The sequence below is a fragment of the Diadema antillarum genome, unplaced genomic scaffold, assembly GCF_040938485.1.
Source record: "Diadema antillarum isolate AM-2024a unplaced genomic scaffold, OU_Dant_1.0 seq00001246_RagTag, whole genome shotgun sequence".
In the NCBI taxonomy this organism is placed as follows: Eukaryota; Metazoa; Echinodermata; class Echinoidea; order Diadematoida; family Diadematidae; genus Diadema; species Diadema antillarum.
This window is the reverse complement of record NW_027272033.1, coordinates 70649-93291: the sequence shown is the minus strand read 5'-3', so window position 1 is coordinate 93291 and position 22643 is coordinate 70649. Positions and strand designations below refer to the sequence as shown.

Sequence of the window (22643 nt, the reverse complement as noted above, 5' to 3'; positions counted from 1 at the left end):
CGAAAGCCTATCAGTCAGGGGATGACATGGCGTAGAATAAGTCATCGCAGCCTGATGAAACGCCTTCATTGTGCCTGGTACTTAAAGGTTGCTTGGGCGAGTGATCTGCACAATGGAAGAATATCTGAAAACGATACTGCATGTAGTAACACAGTTATTCACTGCTGCGAACAATACAAAGTTTCGTTGTGATTGGATATATAACTTGAAAGTATATTAAGTTGCAGGTGGACAATTGAACAAACAAACAGTAATCTAACAATACAACAATACAGCCTAATTACATGTAAAGCTTCACGTTGTTCATTTTCATCTACTTGAAACTGTTTGCCAAAGCATTCTGTGTTGATGCATAACTCTGCTCTTCTAAGGTTTATAGTTTCCTTCAGCATTTGCAATGTTCTAAATTTGTAGTGCAACTATATGTAGTTGTCCTGACAACAATTAGCCAAAACCAATCAACTGTAGGCATTGCAGTTGTTGCCATGCTGTCTGGAATCATTGTAATGCACTGTAACATTTGATGCTTCTATAAAATATATCACCATTTTAATACTTTTATCATAAAGAGAAACTAGCTATCATAATGAAAATTACTACATGGGTAGTGAAGATACAAATTGTTAGTCATTTTTCTTATTAACTTTCAGCACAAGGGTGGTATGATGATATGATAATTGCGCTATATGCAACATGTACTTCACCCATCTGTAGTGTCTTTGATTGTGCAGTATGAGTTATGTTGGATTGTTACCTGTAGTTGACTGATCTGCTTAATATGTCTTAACAAATAAAGGTTGACCTCAGATTTCAGGTTCATTTTCCAAAAAAAAAAAAAAAAGTTTGTTGGGTTATTTTGCCCACTTCAGGTATCATAAAATTCTCTTTGGTACACACTTGATAAATGCTAATGGGTTTGCTAATCCCTACTGTGATCAGAGAAATAGTTCTCTTTGATTCTTTGCTCTTCAGGTAACAAAATGAAAGAGAAATCGTAACCACCATTAATCATCATTGTTCGAATTAAAAAGTAGATTTGTGCTTTTTGTGCTCTCTCTCTCTCTCTCTCTCTCTCTCCTTCTTCTTCCTCCTCTTTCTGTCTCTCCATTGTAAAGGAGAATGAAATCAAAATATGTATATAGATGAGTGAATTCAGCACTATTAACAGAACACATCAGTGAAATTTTAGGTAATTCATTCAAAAGTTTTGAGGTAAAGTTTTATGGCCACCAATGTTGGGTGTGGATAAGGAGACTATAGTTTGTGATGTCATGCATGGACTATGATATATTGAAAATAAGAGAATTTAACACCTAATTTTAATTTTTCTAGTATAATAAACACTTGACTTGTTTCTTCCAGAAAACAGAGGGAATTATATTACCCTTTGATTACATATGATGTCAGTATCAAGAGGAAGGAATGTGCACTTTTCACTAAAGTACAATTGCCAAATTCTCTTTACATTTTCTGTATATCCTTGTCCATGCATAGATGTCACAAATTGTTGTGTTGTCTTGTCATTAAGCAGTGGTGGCACCGAAATTTGAGAGAGTCATAACTTTTGAACAGATTGTCTGATTTTCCTCAAACATCACCTCTTCTAATATTCCTGCACAATATCAATTCGTGCATTATATATGGGTTTCAGACCCTTTTATGGTATGATACTGCTACTCTCTTCTTTTATGTTTTGGATATAATGAGTTACAGGAGAATGTTTTGTTCAAATTGTTGGGAGATGATATATTAGATAATGTAGAGTTGTGAGATAATATATTACTCTCTCTTCTACATCTCTCTTTCCATTTGTCATCCAGGTACCATACGAGCATGGGCATGGACCCACACCATACAGTGACAGCATCAGCTCACGAGGGATGGAAGGAAGCTACATGAATTCATCCAGTTCTCTCATGGGTAAGGGCGCTACTGCAGTGAGATTGAATTTTTACGAGCATTTCAGTTATATCGGGGAATTGTGATTCTAGATATATTTGAAGAGCTTGATCGCAAAATTGGTTAAGCGCCATTTTAAATCACTTTAAGTATTAAAGTACATCATCAGATAGAGCAGAGTAAATCCTTTCCAGTGACATCTCATTCATAACATAGCAAGAAATACTCTTAAAGGTATACTCCGTATTTTGTTATTTTCCCTTTAATCACGAGTATCTCAAAAGAACTCAAATTGAGTTAGCTCGTTTTACGACCACATTCTTCCTTTTGTTCCTTCTTCAGAGTGAGTAGGGTGTATACATCACATACAGTACTTTACCTTTACGACAATTTAATGCGCAATTGACCTCATGGTTACAGTTCGTTATTCATAAGGTTGGTTAGTCAAAAATTAAGTCCTTAATGATCTAATGACCTTATTTCATTTCTTGGAATTACAAACCTTCGGAATAATGCCACTACCTTTAGGTGTACGGAATTTGTTTGTTTTAGAAAAATGAACCTTTGGAATAACGAACCTCATTCCATTGTCGGATAAACAAACCTTTAGAATAACGAACATCATCCAAATTCATGACAGAGAACTAAAGTGACAGAATGGGAAATATGTATATCCTTTTTTCAGGAGAAAAGTTAGTAAAGTCCAATCTTGTGTTATGATAGACACGGGCATGTTTGTTACAAGAGGCAACGTCATTGCGTAGTTTTACATTTTGTGAATACCAGTCTAATTGCGAAAGTTGGGAAAATATAAACAATGCAAAATATACTGTGTATCTATACACAGTATGAAGCGCCTGTCCAAATTTCTCATTTCAAGATCAATTTTTTTTTTTTTTTGGGGGGGGGGGGTATCCCCAAGTTGTCTAAAGTAGATGTTGAACAATCACATTCCTTTAGCTGAAAGGCACTCTGTTTGCATCCAGTTTGAAAATCCTAAGCTGCATGTTCTTCTGTGCCACCAGATATTGTGTACAATGCTAAAATTCTGGTTGAAAATGAATGCCAGTGCTTTGGAATTACATAAGTGAACATTTGTAAGTGACTGGATCTACCATATGTACTCCATATTATATCCCATAGGTAGTAAGTGTTAGAATAAACCAGTCAGTAAATTATGTATCAGCATAGTGATGATTGTTCATATTTTTTTTTTTTTTTTTTTTTTTAAGTGACAACACATTCTCTATTCTTTTGTGTAGGCCTACTGGGGCGTTTTTGTTTGTTTTGTTTGTTGTTGTTTTTTTACTTGCATTTGAACGTTGCAAATAAAGTTTGACAATTCCTGAAACTGAGCCCCCATGGCGCCAAACTGTGGAGCAGTGGGGTAGATCCTTTCTGGTCCTTCTGGGTGCTCTCCAATGTGGAGTCTCACTAGTTACGTTCACACGACAAGCCCTAACCTCGAGGTTAGGAAACCTCAAGGTTAAGCTCCTGCCCCCTAACTTCGACGTGTGTCCACACGACAAATCTTAACCTCGAGGTTAAATTCCTACCCCTTTGAGTGCGTTGATTTTTGTGTCCACACGGTGCTTAACTACGAGTGGGAACCCCCCGGGGCTCGTGGTTAGAGCGCTAACCATAAGATTTCGCGTGGCTCTTAACATCGAGCTAACCTCGCGGTTAGCTAACTACGAGTGCATCTTCACGGTCCCTAACTACAAGCTTAGCCTCGAGGTTAAGGCTTGTCGTTTGAACGTAACTATAGTCATGGTCTTTATCTAGTTACTCTGAGTGTAACTGACCCCACAATGCATCCAGTATGAAAGGGATTGCATAGGTCTCTCCTCTCTGTCTCTTGGCCTGCCTGGCTTGTTTAGCCTTCGTTCCAGACACTCCTTCATCGACATTTATAACCCCTGCTAACATTGTTGTTTTTTTTTCCAGTGACTACCCTAAATGCCCTGTAAACAACAGCCAGGCAAATTTTTGTGAAATTTGGAGATGTTGGTAATAAAACACCCTTATGACTACCAAAACAGCTGCATTTAACTTGCTGTGGGAATAGTTTGTTTGTACTCACTAACAACTTTTGAAAATAAACCACTTTCTGTTGAACATACACTGTAATTGCCCCTTGAGTGGGATTTGATATCGCTCTCTGTATGGGATGACTGTGTAATGAAATAATTCTATAATGAACTAAATCAGCTGAGAAACTTGTTTCTATGTATTCATTTATTTGCTTATCTTTTTGGATTGATCATAAGAAGTAAATGATCTGTAATGGTAATGAAAATGGATTCTTACGCACACATCTGATACATGTTATCTTAACCTGTTGAGGATGACGTGATTGAGCTATTACATGCATTATTCAATGACACCTGCCCAAGTATACTTGGGACTACACTGTAATCTTCAATGGGTTGATACTCCCAAGCTTTTGATATGCACATTTTGTCATGGCAGTTTTCTGTGATATACAGGCACAGTTCAAATTTTGGATGTTTGTCAAAGAGATCTCTTCACATCGCACCAATAGAATTAGACCCAGTCGCTTTCCTTTGACCGGCAATGCCATGGTACATGTGAATATCCTCTCACAAACGATAGACAGGGGTTTATTCATTGAAGGACCGACAGAGTGTTTTTGCCTGATCTGACATCGATGGAAATTCAGTCAAGAGCTATGGTAGTGTCAGTGCCCAAGATAACTGGATTTCTTTGTTTTGAGATGGGATAGAATGCACTCTTGGGATTTTACATAGTCACTGAGAAATTGAATATATTTGTTGAGTAAGCTTTGTCATTTTGGACTTTTTTGTTTCTTTATAACTGCATACCACAAAACTTTTTTTTTTGAGAAGGTGCTGGTGCACTCCTCACCGTTGTTGATTTTAATTGTGTTATTTTAGCCCGCTCCTGCAAAAACACGGCCAAATTAAGAGGCGGATGAAAATATCTCAAAGCTACGTGGTCCAGGAATTAAGGGGGAGAATTTGGACATTAATTCTGGACATTGATAGTCTTTTTTTTTTGTGGCACAAATTTTGTGTTTCTCCCGGGTTCCAATTCCCGCTGGATGTTAATTAGGTGTTCAAAGACCGAGCTGGTCACCTTGCGACAGGTTAAAGGTCTGGTTGTGTCAAACTTTCACAAAGTGGCAAAAATTGTTGGGGGAGGGGGTGGGAAGCTGGTATCCTGGTCGTTTTGACTCCAGATGCTGCTCATGATGTGTGTCACAGGATCGCAGATGGAGTCATTGACCTTGTGACCCCTGTATGGTGTACATACTTACTTTGTAAATTGAGAATGATATTACAGAGGATTTGAAAGTTGCCTTTGCCTTTGGTCTGAATCAGCTCAGAGTAAAAAGCGAGTGAAGATTTCAACCAATCAGGTGAGAGAAAATAGACTTTGTTGGGTGAGCACTGTGATTAGTTTTGATAAATAAGAGTTTGCTGTAGATATATAGGTATTTTCTAACACATGTTTTGTTTTTGTTTTGTTTTTTGCTGCACTGTAATATGCTATGACTATCTTTTATATTGAGCAGGGTGGTGAGTTAAGCTCAGTCAGTAGCGCGTCTGCCTCATGATCCAAAATGTCCCGGTTCAATTCCCTGGTCCCACTAAGCGATATTGTGTGTGATCATACTGTCCCCTTTAGTAAGAGGCAAAACACTCTGTCTCTCAGATAGGACATAAAATGGAGGTCCTGTGTGTGAGAGAGTAACAACTCATGCACGTAAAAATCTCGCTTTTAGTTTTATTTATTCATTGCAAAGAGCAGGGTGTTTAACTAATCATGGTACTTATTCATATACATCAGAGTCTCCACAATCAGATTTACACGTTGAGTGGAACATGGGTCTAATTTTGGTGCTCATTTTAGCTTCCGGGAGATGCGAACCGTCATCACGTTGAAGAAATTTGAGCAGCAGGTTTTTAATATTTCAATGACAAATCAAGGAGAGAGTTTGATCTGTCTCTGAAACGTGTCAGACATCTGACAAATGCCAGCCAACCTTGACAATGGTTAGGTTGCAGTATTTCCATATCAGCCTTGAAAAGCCTTTAATATCGACTTTCAATTCTTTCATGTGGCAATTAAAAAAAAGACAACAACTTTATTGTCTGTAAAAGAAGATTTTTACATTAAGGTGCCTATAAAAACTAGTAAAGTATTATTTTGCATGTTGTGAAGTACTGACAATTTGCATTCATTCACTCAAGATTCGATGAATAGATGAGCCTGTGTGTTAAATGCAGATGCTCATACCAGCTACAGTTCGGGAGACTGATCAATAAAATCAGTCAAGGAACCTCGCGAGTGAAACGCTGGCCTCGATCTTAGAGTTGAGGTGAAGTCCTTGAATTTCCAGCTATTTGAGCTGTTTTGAGACCCTGGGATTTCTGAAGACATGGACAGGGATATGAATAGCTGTGATATTCCTATTATACCCCTCAAAAAAGCAAAACAACAACATTGTACAGGTTACTTTGAATTAATAGCTTTGCGAAGCTTCATCTTAATGATGCAGTGTACTTGTTGGGGTGTATTAAAAAATGGTGTACTGTATTTCCCATTCTATCTGTGACCATGTGGAAAAAGACATCGAGTCACGTATACAGACATTGTATGTGCAATGTAATATCTGTAGTCCGCAATCAGCTGTTGTCTTAATAGCAAAAGATATTGCATGAACAAAATCCCATTGTATTTACTCTAAATTTCCTTTGTCCATGCTTGTATCATTTATCATATATGCTTTCCTTGAGCAGATTAGTCTTTTCAAGGGATTTTTAAGAATTCATTTGTTTTTATTTTCTTTTAATTTTTTTGGTAGAAGTCTGCTCACATATTCAATCCAAGGTAATACATTCATTTTCATTGCCAGTAAAAGTGAAGTTTCTTCATATTCCTTACAAAAGAAATATATTCTGTTTATAGCCAAGGCTGTACTGGGAGAGATATGAAGTTATGTTCTAAAATGGACTCTTGTACATTGCCTTTAAAACATACATATGGAATAAGATCTCTTTGTAATCACTGCATTTCCAACAGACCACATCAGTCACAGTATCTGTCAGCTAAGGGAACCGTGCCAACTACAGTATTGTCGTGACAGATGATGTCACGCAGTGCTACAGTATATAATATATCACCTATCTGTTCTAACCAGAGTGCAAGATCTTTCCTGGCTACTTTGCCTGATTCCCAGGATTGTGTTATAAAGTAACCATGAAGGCATTTGAGAATGTATAGAATAGTAGAAAAAAAAAAAAACAGTGATGAATTTCTACATCTGAATGCTGACTAACAAAACGATGGTCAGAGCATCTTTTGAAACTAGAATTCGATAACGAATCAGCATTCCATCATATCCATTACGCGTCTGAATGTATGGCAACCGTAGAACGGTATAACTTGGCGGGGCTTCTGGGAGGGGGCACAAAAGGTGCCCCTAGTATAGGCCTACCTGTCACTCATGACCATAACAGCTTGCGCAGTGAGATACTGCACATCTATACAACGTTTTTTCCAGGACGGTCAAGATTAGCGTTTGAACGGTCTGTCGGCTATATGTACGGTGATATCTTCATACGTTGTTTCTTTATCAAGTTTTGGTATAAACTGGCTTGTGTCTGAACAGGGGTTAAGACTCTGAAGGTTCCCTGTGTATCCTATTTAAGTGGACTTCCTTGATACTCGCCCATTTCCTTTGGAAATGGTATTTTCAAACTTTTCTGGAAAAAAAAAATTTCTTTTGGAAATTTCAGTGAGTTGCAGCTTTTGTCTCCCAGCATTCGCGATACTGTAGACTCTCCTGCGTAGGGACCATAAAATCCTTTAAAGGACAAGTTCACCTTCATAAACATAAGGATTGAGAGAATGTAGCAATATTAGTAGAACACATCATTGAAAGTTTGAAGAAAATCAGACAATCCGTTCAAAAGTTATGAATTTTTGAAGTTTTTGTGTAGTACCCGCTGGATGAGAAGACTACTGCAGTGTATGAATAACTTAGATGTCACATGCGTACAACAGTATAAGGAAACTAGAGAGTGGCCGTCAAAGGCGGCAGACCCACGCCTTGTACAAAGTCGGGGTAAACATAATGTGCATTCGGTCATCTACCAGAATTCGGTCACTTAATTGCCAGTGTGCTTTATCACCAGCCAGTGAGTTACCAAAGATCGTACACTGAAGTGTATGATCTTTGGGTCTACAGTCACATCACACGCAAATCACATCATTTCACATACGGTAACACTCATTCACAGCAGGAAAGTCCTTTAGTCTCCTCCAAAAATCCATCGAAAATCCCAAATACCACCGTCAAAAGTGCAGAATCAGAACTTTTCCAAGCGCGCGCGAATTAAGTCCAGTTTTAAGAGTATATTGTCTACGCGACGGGTCGCCGAAAAAGCGCTAAAAATCGAGAAATACGCCGTTTTCTTGCGGGATATTTTGCTCATAGCAAGCCGAGAGTGTGATGATATCAAAGATCGTATGAGTGTACGATCTTTGATGGTATCCACAAAAGCGCAAAAGAAAAACAAAATTTACGTACTCCCTAGGCAATTACCCCTATGATTAGTGTCTACGGAAATTATTCAATGCAAGGGTTGAATGCAAATGTCTACTGCACCAGTATTCGGTCACTAACGAGCGCCGCAACGTCCCCGATGCAATTTTGCACCAACAGTGTACAGAGCGATGCATTTTCAGCGGCCTTGCACACGCATTGACATTGAGCGCGCATATCGTGCAGTGTAACTGACCGAGCAAATGCTCCTCCAACGAAAAAAACAATCAATGTTAATTTGAAAAATCATCAAAATACGGGCCAGTTTGTGACAACGGAGAACGAACTTTCATAAATCTAGAAGGACATAGTCCCTCAAATAGGCCTAAACGTAAATTTCGGAATTCTTACGAACATTTGAGCAGCGAAGTCGGATCGTTTGGGAGTTTATGTGTTCGTATGGTAGCGGAAAATCGCAAAGTGAGAAACGGGAAATTTTCGGAGTGGTCACTATATCATGGGGTCAAAACTTCAAGGTCACACAGAATTTGCAAGGGTCAACCGATTATCACCAAAATCTAATCGATTCTTTCCTGCCATTATCCAAACATCCCCTGAACATTTCGTGCAAATCCGTTTACCCGTTCTCTTGTTATCTTGTACACAAACAAACAAACAAACAAACAAACAAACAAACAAACAAACAAAAAAACAAACAAACTAGAGAGGGGCCGTCAAAGGCGGCAGACCCACGCCTAAGTACAAAGTCGGGGTAAACATAATGTGCATTCGGTCATCTACCAGAATTCGGCCACTTAATTGCCAGTGTGCTTTATCACCAGCCAGTGAGTTCTACAAAAGATCGTACACTGAAGTGTACGATCTTTGGTTCTACAGTCACATCACACGCAAATCACATCATTACACATACGGTATTAACACTCATTCACGTACAGGAAAGTCCTTAAGTCTCCTCCAAAAATCCATCGAAAATCCCAAATTCCACCGTCAAAAGTGCAGAATCGGAACTTTTCCAAGCGCGCGCGAATTAAGTCCAGTTTTAAGAGTATTGTCTACACGACGGGTCGCGGAAAAAGCGCTAAAAATCGAGAAATACGCCGTTTTCTTACGGGATATTTTGATTATAGCAAGCCGAGAGTGTGATGATATCAAAGGTCGTATGAGTGTACGATCTTTGATGGTATCCACAAAAGCAAAAAAGAAAAACAAAATTTACGTACCCCCTAGGCAATTACCCCTATGATTAGTGTCTACGGGAATTATTCAATGCAAGGGTTGAATGCAAATGTCTACTGCACCAGTATTCGGCCACCAACGAGCGCCGCAACGTCCCCGGTGCAATTTTGCACCAACAGTGTAGAGCGCGATGCATTTTCAGCGGCCTTGCACACGCATTGACATTGAGCACGCATATCGTGCAGTGTGACTGCGACCGAGCAAAATGCTCCTCCAACGAAAAAAACAATCAATGTTAATTTGAAAAATCATCAAATATCAAAGGTCGTATGAGTGTACGATCTTTGATGGTATCCACAAAAGCAAAAAAGAAAAACAAAATTTACGTACCCCCTAGGCAATTACCCCTATGAAATAGTGTCTACGGGAATTATTCAATGCAAGGGTTGAATGCAAATGTCTACTGCACCAGTATTCGGCCACCAACGAGCGCCGCAACGTCCCCGGTGCAATTTTGCACCAACAGTGTAGAGCGCGATGCATTTTCAGCGGCCTTGCACACGCATTGACATTGAGCACGCATATCGTGCAGTGTGACTGCGACCGAGCAAAATGCTCCTCCAACGAAAAAAACAATCAATGTTAATTTGAAAAATCATCAAATATCAAAGGTCGTATGAGTGTACGATCTTTGATGGTATCCACAAAAGCAAAAAAGAAAAACAAAATTTACGTACCCCCTAGGCAATTACCCCTATGATTAGTGTCTACGGGAATTATTCAATGCAAGGGTTGAATGCAAATGTCTACTGCACCAGTATTCGGCTACCAACGAGCGCCGCAACGTCCCCGGTGCAATTTTGCACCAACAGTGTAGAGCGCGATGCATTTTCAGCGGCCTTGCACACGCATTGACATTGAGCACGCATATCGTGCAGTGTGACTGCGACCGAGCAAAATGCTCCTCTAACGAAAAAAACAATCAATGTTAATTTGAAAAATCATCAAAATACGGGCCAGTTTGTGATGACGGAGAACGAACTTTCATAAATCTAGAAGGACATAGTCCCTCAAATAGGCCTAAACGTAAATTTCGGAATTCTTACGAACATTTGAGCAGCGAAGTCGGATCGTTGGGGAGTTTATGTGTTCGTATGGTAGCGGAAAATCGCAAAGTGAGAAACGGGAAATTTTCGGAATGGTCACTATACCATGGGGTCAAAACTTCAAGGTCACTATTTTGCAAGGGTCAACCGATTATCACCAAAATCTAATCGATTCTTTCCTGTCATTATCCAAACATTCCCTGAATATTTCGTGCAAATCCGTTTACCCGTTCTCTTGTTATCTTGTACACAAACAAACAAACAAACAAACAAACAAACAAACAAACATACAAACAAACAAACAAACAAACAAACAAACAAAAAAAAAACAAAAAAACAAACAAACAAACAAACAAACAAACAAACATACGGAACCCTTTACATAACCCCCTGCCGATTTTCATCGGCGTGGGTAAATATAAAGAGAATTTTACAAAATTCCATCTTTTGAAAAAAGTACACATTCCCCTGACTCGTTACCAACAAATGTTATGGGCAATATTATTCCCCCTGCCTTTAGAAAGAGGCAAGTCAAGAGCTCTTTTATTATGCGAAAAAAGTGAAAATATGTTGAATTTTCTTTTACATTTTCTTTACACTGTTGTACGCATATGACTCACAAGCTGTAGTAGTCTCCTCATCCAGCGGTTCCAACACAAAAACTTCAAAAATTCATAACTTTTGCATCGATTGTCCAATTTTCCTCAAACTTTCACTGATGTGTTCTGCTAATATTGTTGCATTCTCTCAATCCTTATGTTTAAGAAGGTGAACTTGTCCTTTAAGGCATCGTTGGTGCTGGACCCATGCTGATTTTTGAGGCTACTGGCTGTTAGTGCGCCCCAGTTTAGGGCTAGCTATCCCATGCATTCCCCTGCAATTGGGAGGGGGGGGGGGGTGTCACAGAAATATTGCTCCTGTCTGTACTCTTAGCCTCCTCTTCAGTCTACAAGCATTTAAACTCATAAGACAGATTTGAAATGGAGCTCTGTAGCATGTAAGAACAGTTTAAGGGTAGGGATAAGTAGAAATTGACATGATCTTCACAAGAGGGTTACTACTGGTATAGGGCAGACTAGATGTATCATTCCCCTTTGTGCAATTGCAGGGCTCAACATTAGCAGTGGCGTGGGGCCATTAAAAAGTGATGTAGGGCCACCAAATCCCCTCCCCCCCCAAAAAAAACAAAAAACAAAACAAAACAAAAACAAAAACAGAAAACAAAAACAACAATTTGTGGCCTGATCAGGCAACTAGGATGCAAAATGAATTGTTATGTTTCCTTTCATCTCGGGCCAATGCATTTCTTTTTGGGATCACCAGAGAAAAAAGTTTAGTGTCAAGCCCTAAATTTCCTGAGGGAAAAGGGTTGATGGTATATTAAAGAAGATGGTACACATGATATACACACAAGAGGATACCATGGATTCATTTCTGGTCAGAAAAACAGCGTACCACCTTTGTCATCGTGTTTACTTTTGATTTCCTTGCATTAACTCTCAGTGCCATTGGCAATGCATTTTTATGTACCATGTCAGTACAATTTTCAGGTGTTGGAAGTGTGTGGGTTAATTTCTATTACAAATAACCTGTCTCATGCATCCATGGTCACTTGCAACAATTGCACCAACCATGGCAATGACTCACTGTACAAGTTGGCTGTGTGTTAAATTAGATGCCAACTTGATATCTATGTTGAAAGTGATCATTTCGTTGTTGTTGTTGTTGCAGTCGTAGTGAATCATGTTGCAGCACAGTAGTTAGTATGACACAGGTTAATGGAATCTTGCCTGAGCTGTTGCTGTTATGAAGTGGAATCGTACAAATGTTGATTCATACCACTTCAAGCAAAATTTTGCCATCTATCAGTAAAAAATCTCGTTTTGGCTTTGTGATTGCTGTTATTAAAGGTATTAGGATATGAGATTCATTCATTCCCTGTAGGACAATAAGTGATTTCCTGTGGTTGTTCCAAACCGTCATTGTGTAATAAATCTCCCCAAATTTGAAACGGGGCAAATTTAGATTTGAAGTGAAGTGAATCATTTGCGCTGTACCCAATTCCAGTCATCCCCATGCAGGAGAGCCGAAATCTGATGTATTAGAAGGGCAGTTGTGACAATAAGGACCACAGTGCATTGCCATGGCAACATAACATGTAAACAGAGCTTTTTGAAGGTATTTAAAAGGACTGGCTGCATCAGCATTCTGGCAGCGGGAAAGGAAGATGGTTGTCTTTTCCTTCAATTAAGCGAAAGTCGGGAAATGCCTGTAAAGATAAACACTGCATATTTTGGCAAATCATAGTTTGCAAATAGTGGAGTATTGCAGATTTTTCCCATGTGTTAAACTGTGGCTTTCCATCCTCCCCCCCCCCCCCCCGCTAGGTTTTGTAATTTGTAATTATCAGTTTCCGTCCAATTAACAGTGTGATTGTTTGCGTCAGAGACGATGCGATTTGGTGCCTATGCGAGTTGTCGTAGCTTTGTGGTGATCAGGATTCCAGTCATATGCGTGAAACGCTTACGAGGGAAACGATATTTGATAAGCATCTTAATTAGAGCCATTTTTGGTCGATCGGCAAGGGACTCACTCTCTTCTCACCAGTGGAGTTAGTAGCCCGAATTTTGCAGGTCAAGCTACCAGATCAGCAATCAGAGCGTCATGCTAATTAATTTCTTCTCCTGGCGCGATCATGGTAGTGACCTCAGAATTGCCCTCATTCCTTCTCCCTTTTTCTATGCTTCTTTCTATCCCCCCCCCCCCCCACCTTCCTAGGACAAACATACTAGCAGTCTTCATTCATTTGTTGTATAACTTAGGGCTGTTTTAAAGGTGCTGCTACATACATTACCTGCAAGCAAAAAGGGTTGCATTTTTTGTAGATTGCAGTGCCATTTTCGAATAATGACAATGTTATTGACAACTTTATCTGTGTATCATCATTGCTCATATATCCTTTTGTGTATGTTTCAAGTGCATGTAATTTTTGATGATAGATTTTGGTTTTGAAAAATTGTCAATTGATATATGAGTAAGTCGCAAATTTCAGTATCTGTTACAAAAATACAGCCAAACCTCAGTTATAATGACCACGTAAGGGAAATAAGGGTACTGACCATAGTAGACAGGTGGCCACTAAAGACAGGTAGGTGGCCAAATTGCCAAATGACTTTGATCACTTAATCGCATAATACTCTGTATCTAATGGATGTGACATACTATGACCTCTCTTGCGCATGCAAGTCAGGACACTTGGAGAACCAACAGTGTGCAGCCATTGCCCTGAATATTATGGTGGAACCCCTCATGAATCTTGGCTACATTTCCTGGAATGAAAACAGCGCTGGTACGTACGAACATGAGTAAATTCTGGGAAGTTTTCCACAAACGGCAAACCAGCCTGTGCACCACCCCACTCTTCAGGGGAATGGGATATTATAATCTCATTCAGTTTGCGAGTGATCATGAAAACGGTTTGCAAAGAGCCTTAGAATAATTCTGAGAATACGGCAACACGTGAAATTCCTACCGGATAGTGCCAGTCAGTGAACCCTGGTCTACGATCAGGGGCTCGTTCGGGTTTAGGCATATCTAGTAAATTCAATTTTTGAGAGGAAGTTGTCAATAAATTCAAGGAAACATGGGTTCAGGTAGGTTTGATTCTTATCGTTCCGCTGCTTGTTTGTCAGTGCAGTTTTTCCTGACAATTTCATTTCAGTAATCTTGATGTCAGGTAGAACTCTATATTCCTTTCAAATGCCATTCTGGATAACAGCGGTAAAGAGGTGCCATAGGATTTTGAAACAACTTGCCACAGAGGGTTGTTCTTATTACCTGTGGCCTCATAGCACTTTCAGAAGTGGAGGTGTCACAATCTTTAAAAATATTTTCCTGCATTGCCCTGCATAACTAGAAGATACACATAGATGTGTGTATCTTTTGTAAAGTGAAAGTTTTACACTTTTGTTTGCTACATGATGGTCTAACAATTCAAGAGTCGGATAATCGTTAGCTGTGAGTAGTGGATTACTTTCTAAGGACTGCCAACATTTATGTCAGGACTTCATCAGTATCAAGACTTTCTTATGTGTCCATGAAATGGTGGATGGGTGACACGACATTTGCCCCTGCGACATTCGCTCCAATCTTATTTTCTCCAAGGATTTAGGGACACGGTTTGGGTTGTGATTGGGTTTTAGGTATAGTTTGATGTGAGGACTAGGATTAGGGTTATGTTTGTGGGTAGAATTTGTGTTTGGCTTAGCAAGCAGATATATTTCATGGGAGCAATTGTCACAGGAGCAAATGTCATGGAACAGATAGATGGTGTTGGTCCAGTGAAACATAGTACGGCATTGAAGGATGAATCTGTAATCTGTGGATAACCAAATCTCTCTTTTTAAGTTGTGGTTTAACTCTGCTGAGCAGGTTTTGAATCTCTCACAGTGTTCAAGATTTCTAGTGCTGGAGGATATACAAGGATTGTAATGTTATCCATGCTACAGATACGATGATGTCTATATGGCCATTACTGTCCCTCAAAATGGAAGTAAATGCTAAGAAATTTTGAATACTTGAAATGACACAATACGATTAAATTTGCTTAAGTTGTTTCACAGGAGAGTCATTTCTGTAGATACAGGGAGTGCATGTAGGAATGTTGTTTTTGTGAAGAATATGTCTCCAGTGATGCATTGATGCCTGTTTCTTGTAGGCTAAATGATTCTTCTCACACATCAAAATTTGGGAGGAGCTGAAGCGTTTCTTGCCGCCTCGGCCGCACATCCCCTTTACCCCCACACGTAAGCGGCGTCCTTGAATCGTTAATGGGTTACGCTAGACCTCGCTGAATCCAAATACCAGCGCATGGCCCGTCCCCCATGACACCCCTAGCTGAGTGTGAATTCAGCCCCCTCCTCGCCAGCCATCCATGCCAGTGTCTCATTAGGCGGGCATTAAAAAATAATTATTCACTTGCCTAGGGGAGCTGTTTCGGCTGGGTGAGGGGAGTCAGAGAATGTTGGTATGGGAGGGGTGGGAAGACATGGAAACAATGACGAGAGTCAGGATGTTAAGGGAAACAAGACGAAAGTTACATGATTTGTGGGCCATTTCCTGATCTGTGGTTAGTTGTCACTAACAATATGAATTTAGCAACATTGTACTCGTATGTTGGGAAAGGAAATCTGGAGAATGGATCATGACAAAGTATGATCATGTAATGTTTGAGTCAGACTGTTAAGTTGTGATTTCTTTGCCATTTTAAGCTTCAGAGACCAATACCAGTATGGATGCCAGCTTAGACATACAGTGATCGTTTTTACATTAAACCAGGTGTTAAAGGGTCTTCCTAGAAAGTAAAAGGGTATTTGTACATTTGAATGATTTTACGGACCTCATCTTTGACAATAAACATGTTTTACCTGATTTATTTCTGTGAACTGGGACTTTCAAGACAATTTCTTGGAAGCTAAATTCATGATGTGTAATAATCATTGTTAGAACCACAATGGCAAAATGAGTAATAAGTATTATTTCATATATATCAAGAAGCAAAGATAGCGATTCCTACCTTTTTGATAATAAACAGTGCCCTTGTGAAATACAATATCCATGCTTCGTGTGAAGTTCACAAATATTAGTCTGCTGCCGAAATCTGCAAAAGCAAAACTGCTGTGAAATATGTGCATGTTCGGTATTTCCAAAACTGGATCATGTGTACCCTTGTGGTATACTCATCCAGTGACAGTTTCAAAGAGCAGATGTGTATGAGTTGAATTTTACCTGTTATCCCTGAGACATAACAATTTGTCATAGACACAATACAGAGTACACACAAGTCTGAGAAGCAATTGGTTAAACTGAGTACAGTCTGATGAGTAAGACTAATCATTGGAAGCAATCATTCATATTGTACCTTTGAGATTTGGCGAAATAACGTCTTGTCATCAGCCACCGAACATTTACAATGTCATTTTGCGACGGTGTGTAATTACACTTATGATTGGTGCTTTGTTAATGAGGTATTGATGCTTTGTCCCTGTGATAAAAGTTTTCTTATGCAAAGGTCATCTCAGGTAATGGTGAACTTGAGGTTTCTTCCCAATTTCAATTTGGCATTTTGATTTAATACCTCAGGCTAATAGTGGCATGTGCTCGTTAGTCCTGTTACCTTGAGTGACAAGTAAACCGCAAAGTTTTCTTCTTAACATGTTCATCATGCTGACATTGAAATGCTACTAGAAACATGTCTTGTGAAGAAAAAGACCATTCTTGTTAGAAAGATCACTGAGGAGATAAACTAGATGAAGAAAAGTCCACTAATTGATTCTTTGGGCTACTTTCAAAAATATTTTATCTTGCATTTCATCAAATGCTCTGTGGAGCTTGAGGAAGGAAATTTTTCGGGGGGAATGCGCCTCTATGTCTGGTACGGCGATGCACCTGTAAAGGAACGCGCAGTTATTGTACCCCGGCGAGTCTTTTTATGGAGTCATCACATCACAGACAATTTCCCCAGTTCTGGCAATGTTTATCCAAAGGCTTTACCAGCCAGGATGTTTCATTAAGCTGTATTTTCGTTGGGAGGAAAGCGCTTGGATGTACAGACACTTGTCAGGTCCTCCTTTATCGCCCTCTATCTTGCCCAGCTCCTTCGCTGCTCCTTCGGCTCGCTCTCTTGTCCCCCAGTGGACCAGACGGCCTGCGCGCTGTTCCCTCTCCTTGCTCTCAGATGTTTTCTTTCGCCGTGGTTATTGTCTATATCCTCCCTCCGATTTTTGCCTCGCGCGGTCGGGGAAATGAGACACTCGCTAGCGCCCGATCTACCGAGCAATCTAGGTTCCACTTCCAATTGTAATCATTTCCCCCTTTCCTGTAGGCTATATTTGGATATATTCATTTTTTTTTTCTTTGCCCGTGCATATTTCGCCTAATAGAATGAGAGAGAGATTAGGCAATTACATGAGATTTGACAGAAAACAAGGGGGTTACAGATTGAGAGAGGGGAAATTTTCTCCCCTTTATCCTTTTCATATCTCCGTTTCCTGTGTGCCTTGTGATTGTGCCCCCTTGACCACAATTGCTGCAAAACTGCGCTTCCACCGCGGCTGGTCTCCCGTAAAATTGGATAATAATATTTGACATCTCCACTGTTGTAATCGTTTGCATTTTTTTATTGCGCACCCCGGGGGGTTCACAGAGATGTGACAAATTTAGCCGAAAAAATATCCATCTCTGACAGATGCTAACAAGCGTAAATATGCCTGTTTTCCACATTTTTGATAGATGAAAACAGGAGTGCCACATTTCATATGTACAAACATTAATTGTGATAATGTTTGTTGGGTCTTCAGTACTATCCTCTAGCCGAAGACCTTGCCCGAGGTTATGTCTTCATATCCTGTCTGAAATGGTAGAAAAATGAGCCAAATACAAAACCCTGCATGGATGGAATGGAAAAGAACCAAAGAGAAATTATATGAAAGAAACGCATTCATAATTATGAGTATTGTGCACATAAACGTCTTTGATGAATGCCTTGTAGAATATCCGTGTCATTAAGTGAAAGGTATCGTAGACCAATCAGTATTGTTAACAAATACCAATATTGTACTAAGTTTCTTTACTTAGGAAACAATTTCCATATTATTTTAGTGCTTTGGCATCATTTTTATCTTTAATCTTCTCCAAGAGTGTGAAGCTATGATGAGATGTTAAAGAGCCTCCAAATGCCCATTTGGTGAATGGCCAAGGGTTAAAAAGGGAGCACATGGTTTACCATTTTATGTAGGAAAACCTGAGTAAACCATTCATGTTATGAATGTCAGCATAACCAAAAGACACTTTGTGTAATAATATGTGCTCATCATGTATGATATCTCAAAGCAGTACAATAGATTCCCATGAGATGGTCCTTTCTACAACAGCAGTTATTGACTATTGACCCATTTTAATGGTATTTTCATAATACTTGGCATAACCCTTATTTCTACTTCAGCTGCTTCATTAAACTGTGATAATACTCTTCATTTTTTTCCCTTTTCATTTCTTTTTTTTTTTTCTCCACTGCAGGGAAATCCAAAGACTTGTATTCAATGCCGTCGTACTCCTCAATATCAAGAGACACCGCAGGACCGGTAAGTTGGGCAATCTCCTCGGCGGAGGGGCCGAATATTTCTGTTGCTCTGCCCCAGAGTGTGTGTTTCCCCTTCCCCCTAGAGTGTTTATTGTGCTCGAGATGGTCAGAGAGAGGGAGAGAGGGAGGGGAGGGTGGGAGGGAGAGGGGTTGTGTACCTAGCACTCCGTGGTCAAGTACGCGGAAGAGTGTATTGTGTTTGTCCAATGCAAGGCTGCATCACCTCCCAGCACAGAGTGGACTTTTCCGAGGCAGGATGGTGCGGCGTCGAGAAGAAGAATCAAACGATGGTTGAAATGACTTTGTGTTGCCTTTGTTTCATAAATGTATAAATGTTATGGTGCATGTGTGTGTGTGTGTGTTTGTGTTTGTGTGTATATGGGTATGTACTGTTTGCATGTGGGTTTATAATATTTGTCGGGTAGAGACACAGTGAATGCAAAATCAGCAGTTGATGCTGCTGTCTGGAATATGCTCGATACGTTTGTGCACTGTCGCATACTGTCCTACACATGCGAGGTAGACTTTAGGGGGTCGTTGCATCTTTGAGCTGAGATACCAAACTCACCAAGAAAAGCTCATGGTATTCAAGGAAAGATGGAATGAAAAAGTGAGCAATTTAGTGCCATCGTACAAGGATCGTCGCAAACTTTCCTGTATGCGTATTTGTACAACACAACTTACGAATAGGCAATAAAAAGAAATTAATGCACTTAAAAATCGCACAGAAAATAGTGAAGTTAATCCTAGAAAAGTCTAATGTTTCTTCTTAACTCATAACGTTCAAGCTTCTTGAAGTTAAAAATCATTCTGGGTCATGAGAAACATTTGGAGAAACGGGAAACTTGAGAGAATGGACGAGTAAAAGAATGTGCTCACCAAGAAAAAACAGAGGAAGAAAAAGAAAGAGCTAGAAAGTGCAAGAACTTGAATGAGAAAGCAGCAGAGTAAAGAGAAAAAGGGAAGAGTATGAATGAAACGGGATCGCAAAGGCTTTTTTACTCAACATTTATTGGAGACCCACAAAAGCATGGATCTGAGGTTTCTTGGAGAGGCGCCAGCGAAAACAACATGTGTATCGCTTGTTCAGTTTGAACGTAAACTTGACAGCCAGGGGAAATCTTACCGGGCGTGTGGTCGTCACGGGAACAGCCCGCGGCGAGCTTCAAGTCGAGAGCCTGCGACAGGGAAAAGGGGGTTTTGGTAGCTCCAGCTGGACAGAGGTTGATTAGCTTTACACCCTTGCCAGAGAGGATGAGGAGGAGGAGGAGGGGAGGAGTGAGGGAAAGGAAGCCGGGGTTGGGATGTCACTGCTTCAGAAGATGTTGAACAAGTGAGTGAATCCAACCCCCTGTGGTTGCCGCGACAACCTGAGCGCACAGGAGAGCATCACACGCCCTCAAAAGCATGTTTTAATTCCAGTGCCAAAGATGATACCTCAAACTATCTGGCAATTTTTTTCCTCATGAATACATGTATACCTTTCATAACTGTCATCAAACTCAACAATTGTTTTTTTTTTTTCTTTTTAGAGCATAAGGAGTATTCTTTGCAGGATTATGAAACAGAATTAGACATTTGAAGACAGATGTTGTTTGTTGTAACAGATACTTTCTCTTATTGCTACACATCATTGTGAGATGTAACCTCTTATGGGCAAATAAAAGTTGTGGGATAAGTGTATGAATTCATTAATTTGCTAATTGATATCTCTGATGCTAATAAACACAGTATTATCCAAACTTAGCTGTGTTTAGTCAACATGCAGTCGGGGCATTTTGTGCAACAAAAAATACTTCGAATAGTCATTTTATGATTATTGTCCATCTTGCAAATGTAGTAGGATCATTGATGAAAGCATAAATGATTTTGAAATTTAGCTACAATATGATGTGATTATATGTCAAGCTTTCCATTAAGATATCAAGCGTGTTGTCACGATGATGTAGATGGAGAAATTCTGGCCATATCGTCTCTGTTACAACACATAGTTTCCTGCACGGTGACATTATCGTCATTGTTTGGTTAGTTAAGTGCTCTTGGTGGCAGCAGACAGGGCAGTTCATCACTGTCCTGAATGGATGCTCAGGGCCCTAATCCCTCAATTTAGTGCTATTAAAACATTAACCGGGCTTAGCTCCGTCCTACCACAAACATCAGAATGTGACGCAGTCTAAATCGGGTGGATTTGCAGGGGAGCTTACCGATTCACCGTGTTCGGCATGGATCTCTCTCTCACCCTCTCGCCCCAAACTACCGAACTACTTCTCTATCTGCATTCTCTGATATAGTTAAACTGGAGAGAGAGAGAGAGGGGAAAAAAATGGCGCAGATGTTTTGGTACAGGTGTTTCATTTGGGGGGAATCTCCCAGCCAGCTGTTAGTGGGCGCCACCGCTAATTTGACTTGGCATGCGGTCGGGGGCATCCCCTCCGCACAGGCTAGGTAGAACAGAAGAGACAAGAACCATCCCCGCCCCCCTCCCCACCCCCTACCTCCCTCTCCCTCCCCCCCCCCCCCCCACTCTTTTCTTTTTTATTTTAGCAGGCTGCCAGAGATTTCTGAGCTATTAATATTCTCGTCAGCGGCGTCATTAATTGTCTAGTGAAGGAGAGAGAGATCCAAGCCGGTATGAAGATGGCAGAACGGAATAAGTACAGCTACAGCATGAAGATGAGGGTACCTTTGCAAGCTCAAAGTCCAGAACGTCACTTTTTGCTTTCTCAAGACTTTTTCTAAAATGTTCTGTTTTTAAATCTTTCTTTTTCTGTAAATTCTTTTTGTAGTTGTTTTGTGGTCATTTGATTGAGGCCATTATGTAATTTGTATTCAAGCAGAATTTGGTCCAAAGTCTAAACCAGTAGTTGACTGACGTGATACTTTTTATTAGTGGAGAAAATTGTTATATGCTACCTGTTCCCACATACTCATATCCATGTTAGCAGACTTTGGTCTTTGTGGTCTGTACCTTGCTCTGTGTTACTTTGTGATACCAGGGTAACTTCTTCCCCAGATAGTCTAAAAAGAACCTAGCACTTGTGTGAATTTAATAATATCTTCCTAAAACAGCCGCAAAACCCAAACTTTTTGAGATGTTTAATGGAAAGCTAAAATTAAAGATTGTGTGTAATATGTGACACAAATATGCAACATTAAAAACCACAAAGCCATGGGGGGGGGGGGGTTTCAGTAAAGTTTGATATGTGTAAGTATATGTGTACTCGCTGACACGTTGTTCTGTTTGCAAACAATTTGCCTGTGAATTTTCACGCAAGGTGTGAAGAAGTTTGCAACTGGTGGCGGTATTAAGCAACCTGCGGTATGCGTGTCGTCACATTCTTGGTCGGTTAAGGCAGGATGCAGGTTGTCAGGAGGAGAGAGAGTCATAATCCCAAGCTACTGCGACCTGACAGCAGCGGGAAGGGGGGGGGGGGGGGGCAATGATGCGTGTTACAACTGATCAACCCCCCCCCCCCCCCCCACCCCTCCTTGTCAGGTTCCAGGCCTTACAGTGCCTCCTATGCCTGTTGCAAGACATCAACAGTTAGTTAAGTGCTTTGTAGCCAGTCAAGAAACGTTTGTCACCATAGGTGTGCTTTTAGCAAAAGGGATCCCAAACAATGCCCCCCCCCCCACCCAAAAAAAAAAAAAAAAAAAAAAAGGTAGACGAATGCAAGGTAGTAATAACAGTAGTGTGAAGTTATTTGTTGCCACTAAAAATGATCATTTTTGGCACGGATTCCTGTGGAATGATTGGAATGAATCT

General features: G+C 40.1%; 1 protein-coding gene across 1 annotated transcript in view; it reads left to right on the top strand.

Moving 5' to 3' along the window:
* Positions 1–22643, top strand: part of LOC139745256 (transcription factor 12-like) — a 159050-nt gene that overhangs the window by 89457 nt on the left and 46950 nt on the right. Inside the window, exons 5-6 of the mRNA XM_071655658.1 lie at positions 1821–1920; positions 18814–18878. Of these exons, the coding sequence (XP_071511759.1) occupies positions 1821–1920; positions 18814–18878 (165 nt within the window). The remainder of the gene's footprint in view (positions 1–1820; positions 1921–18813; positions 18879–22643) is intronic.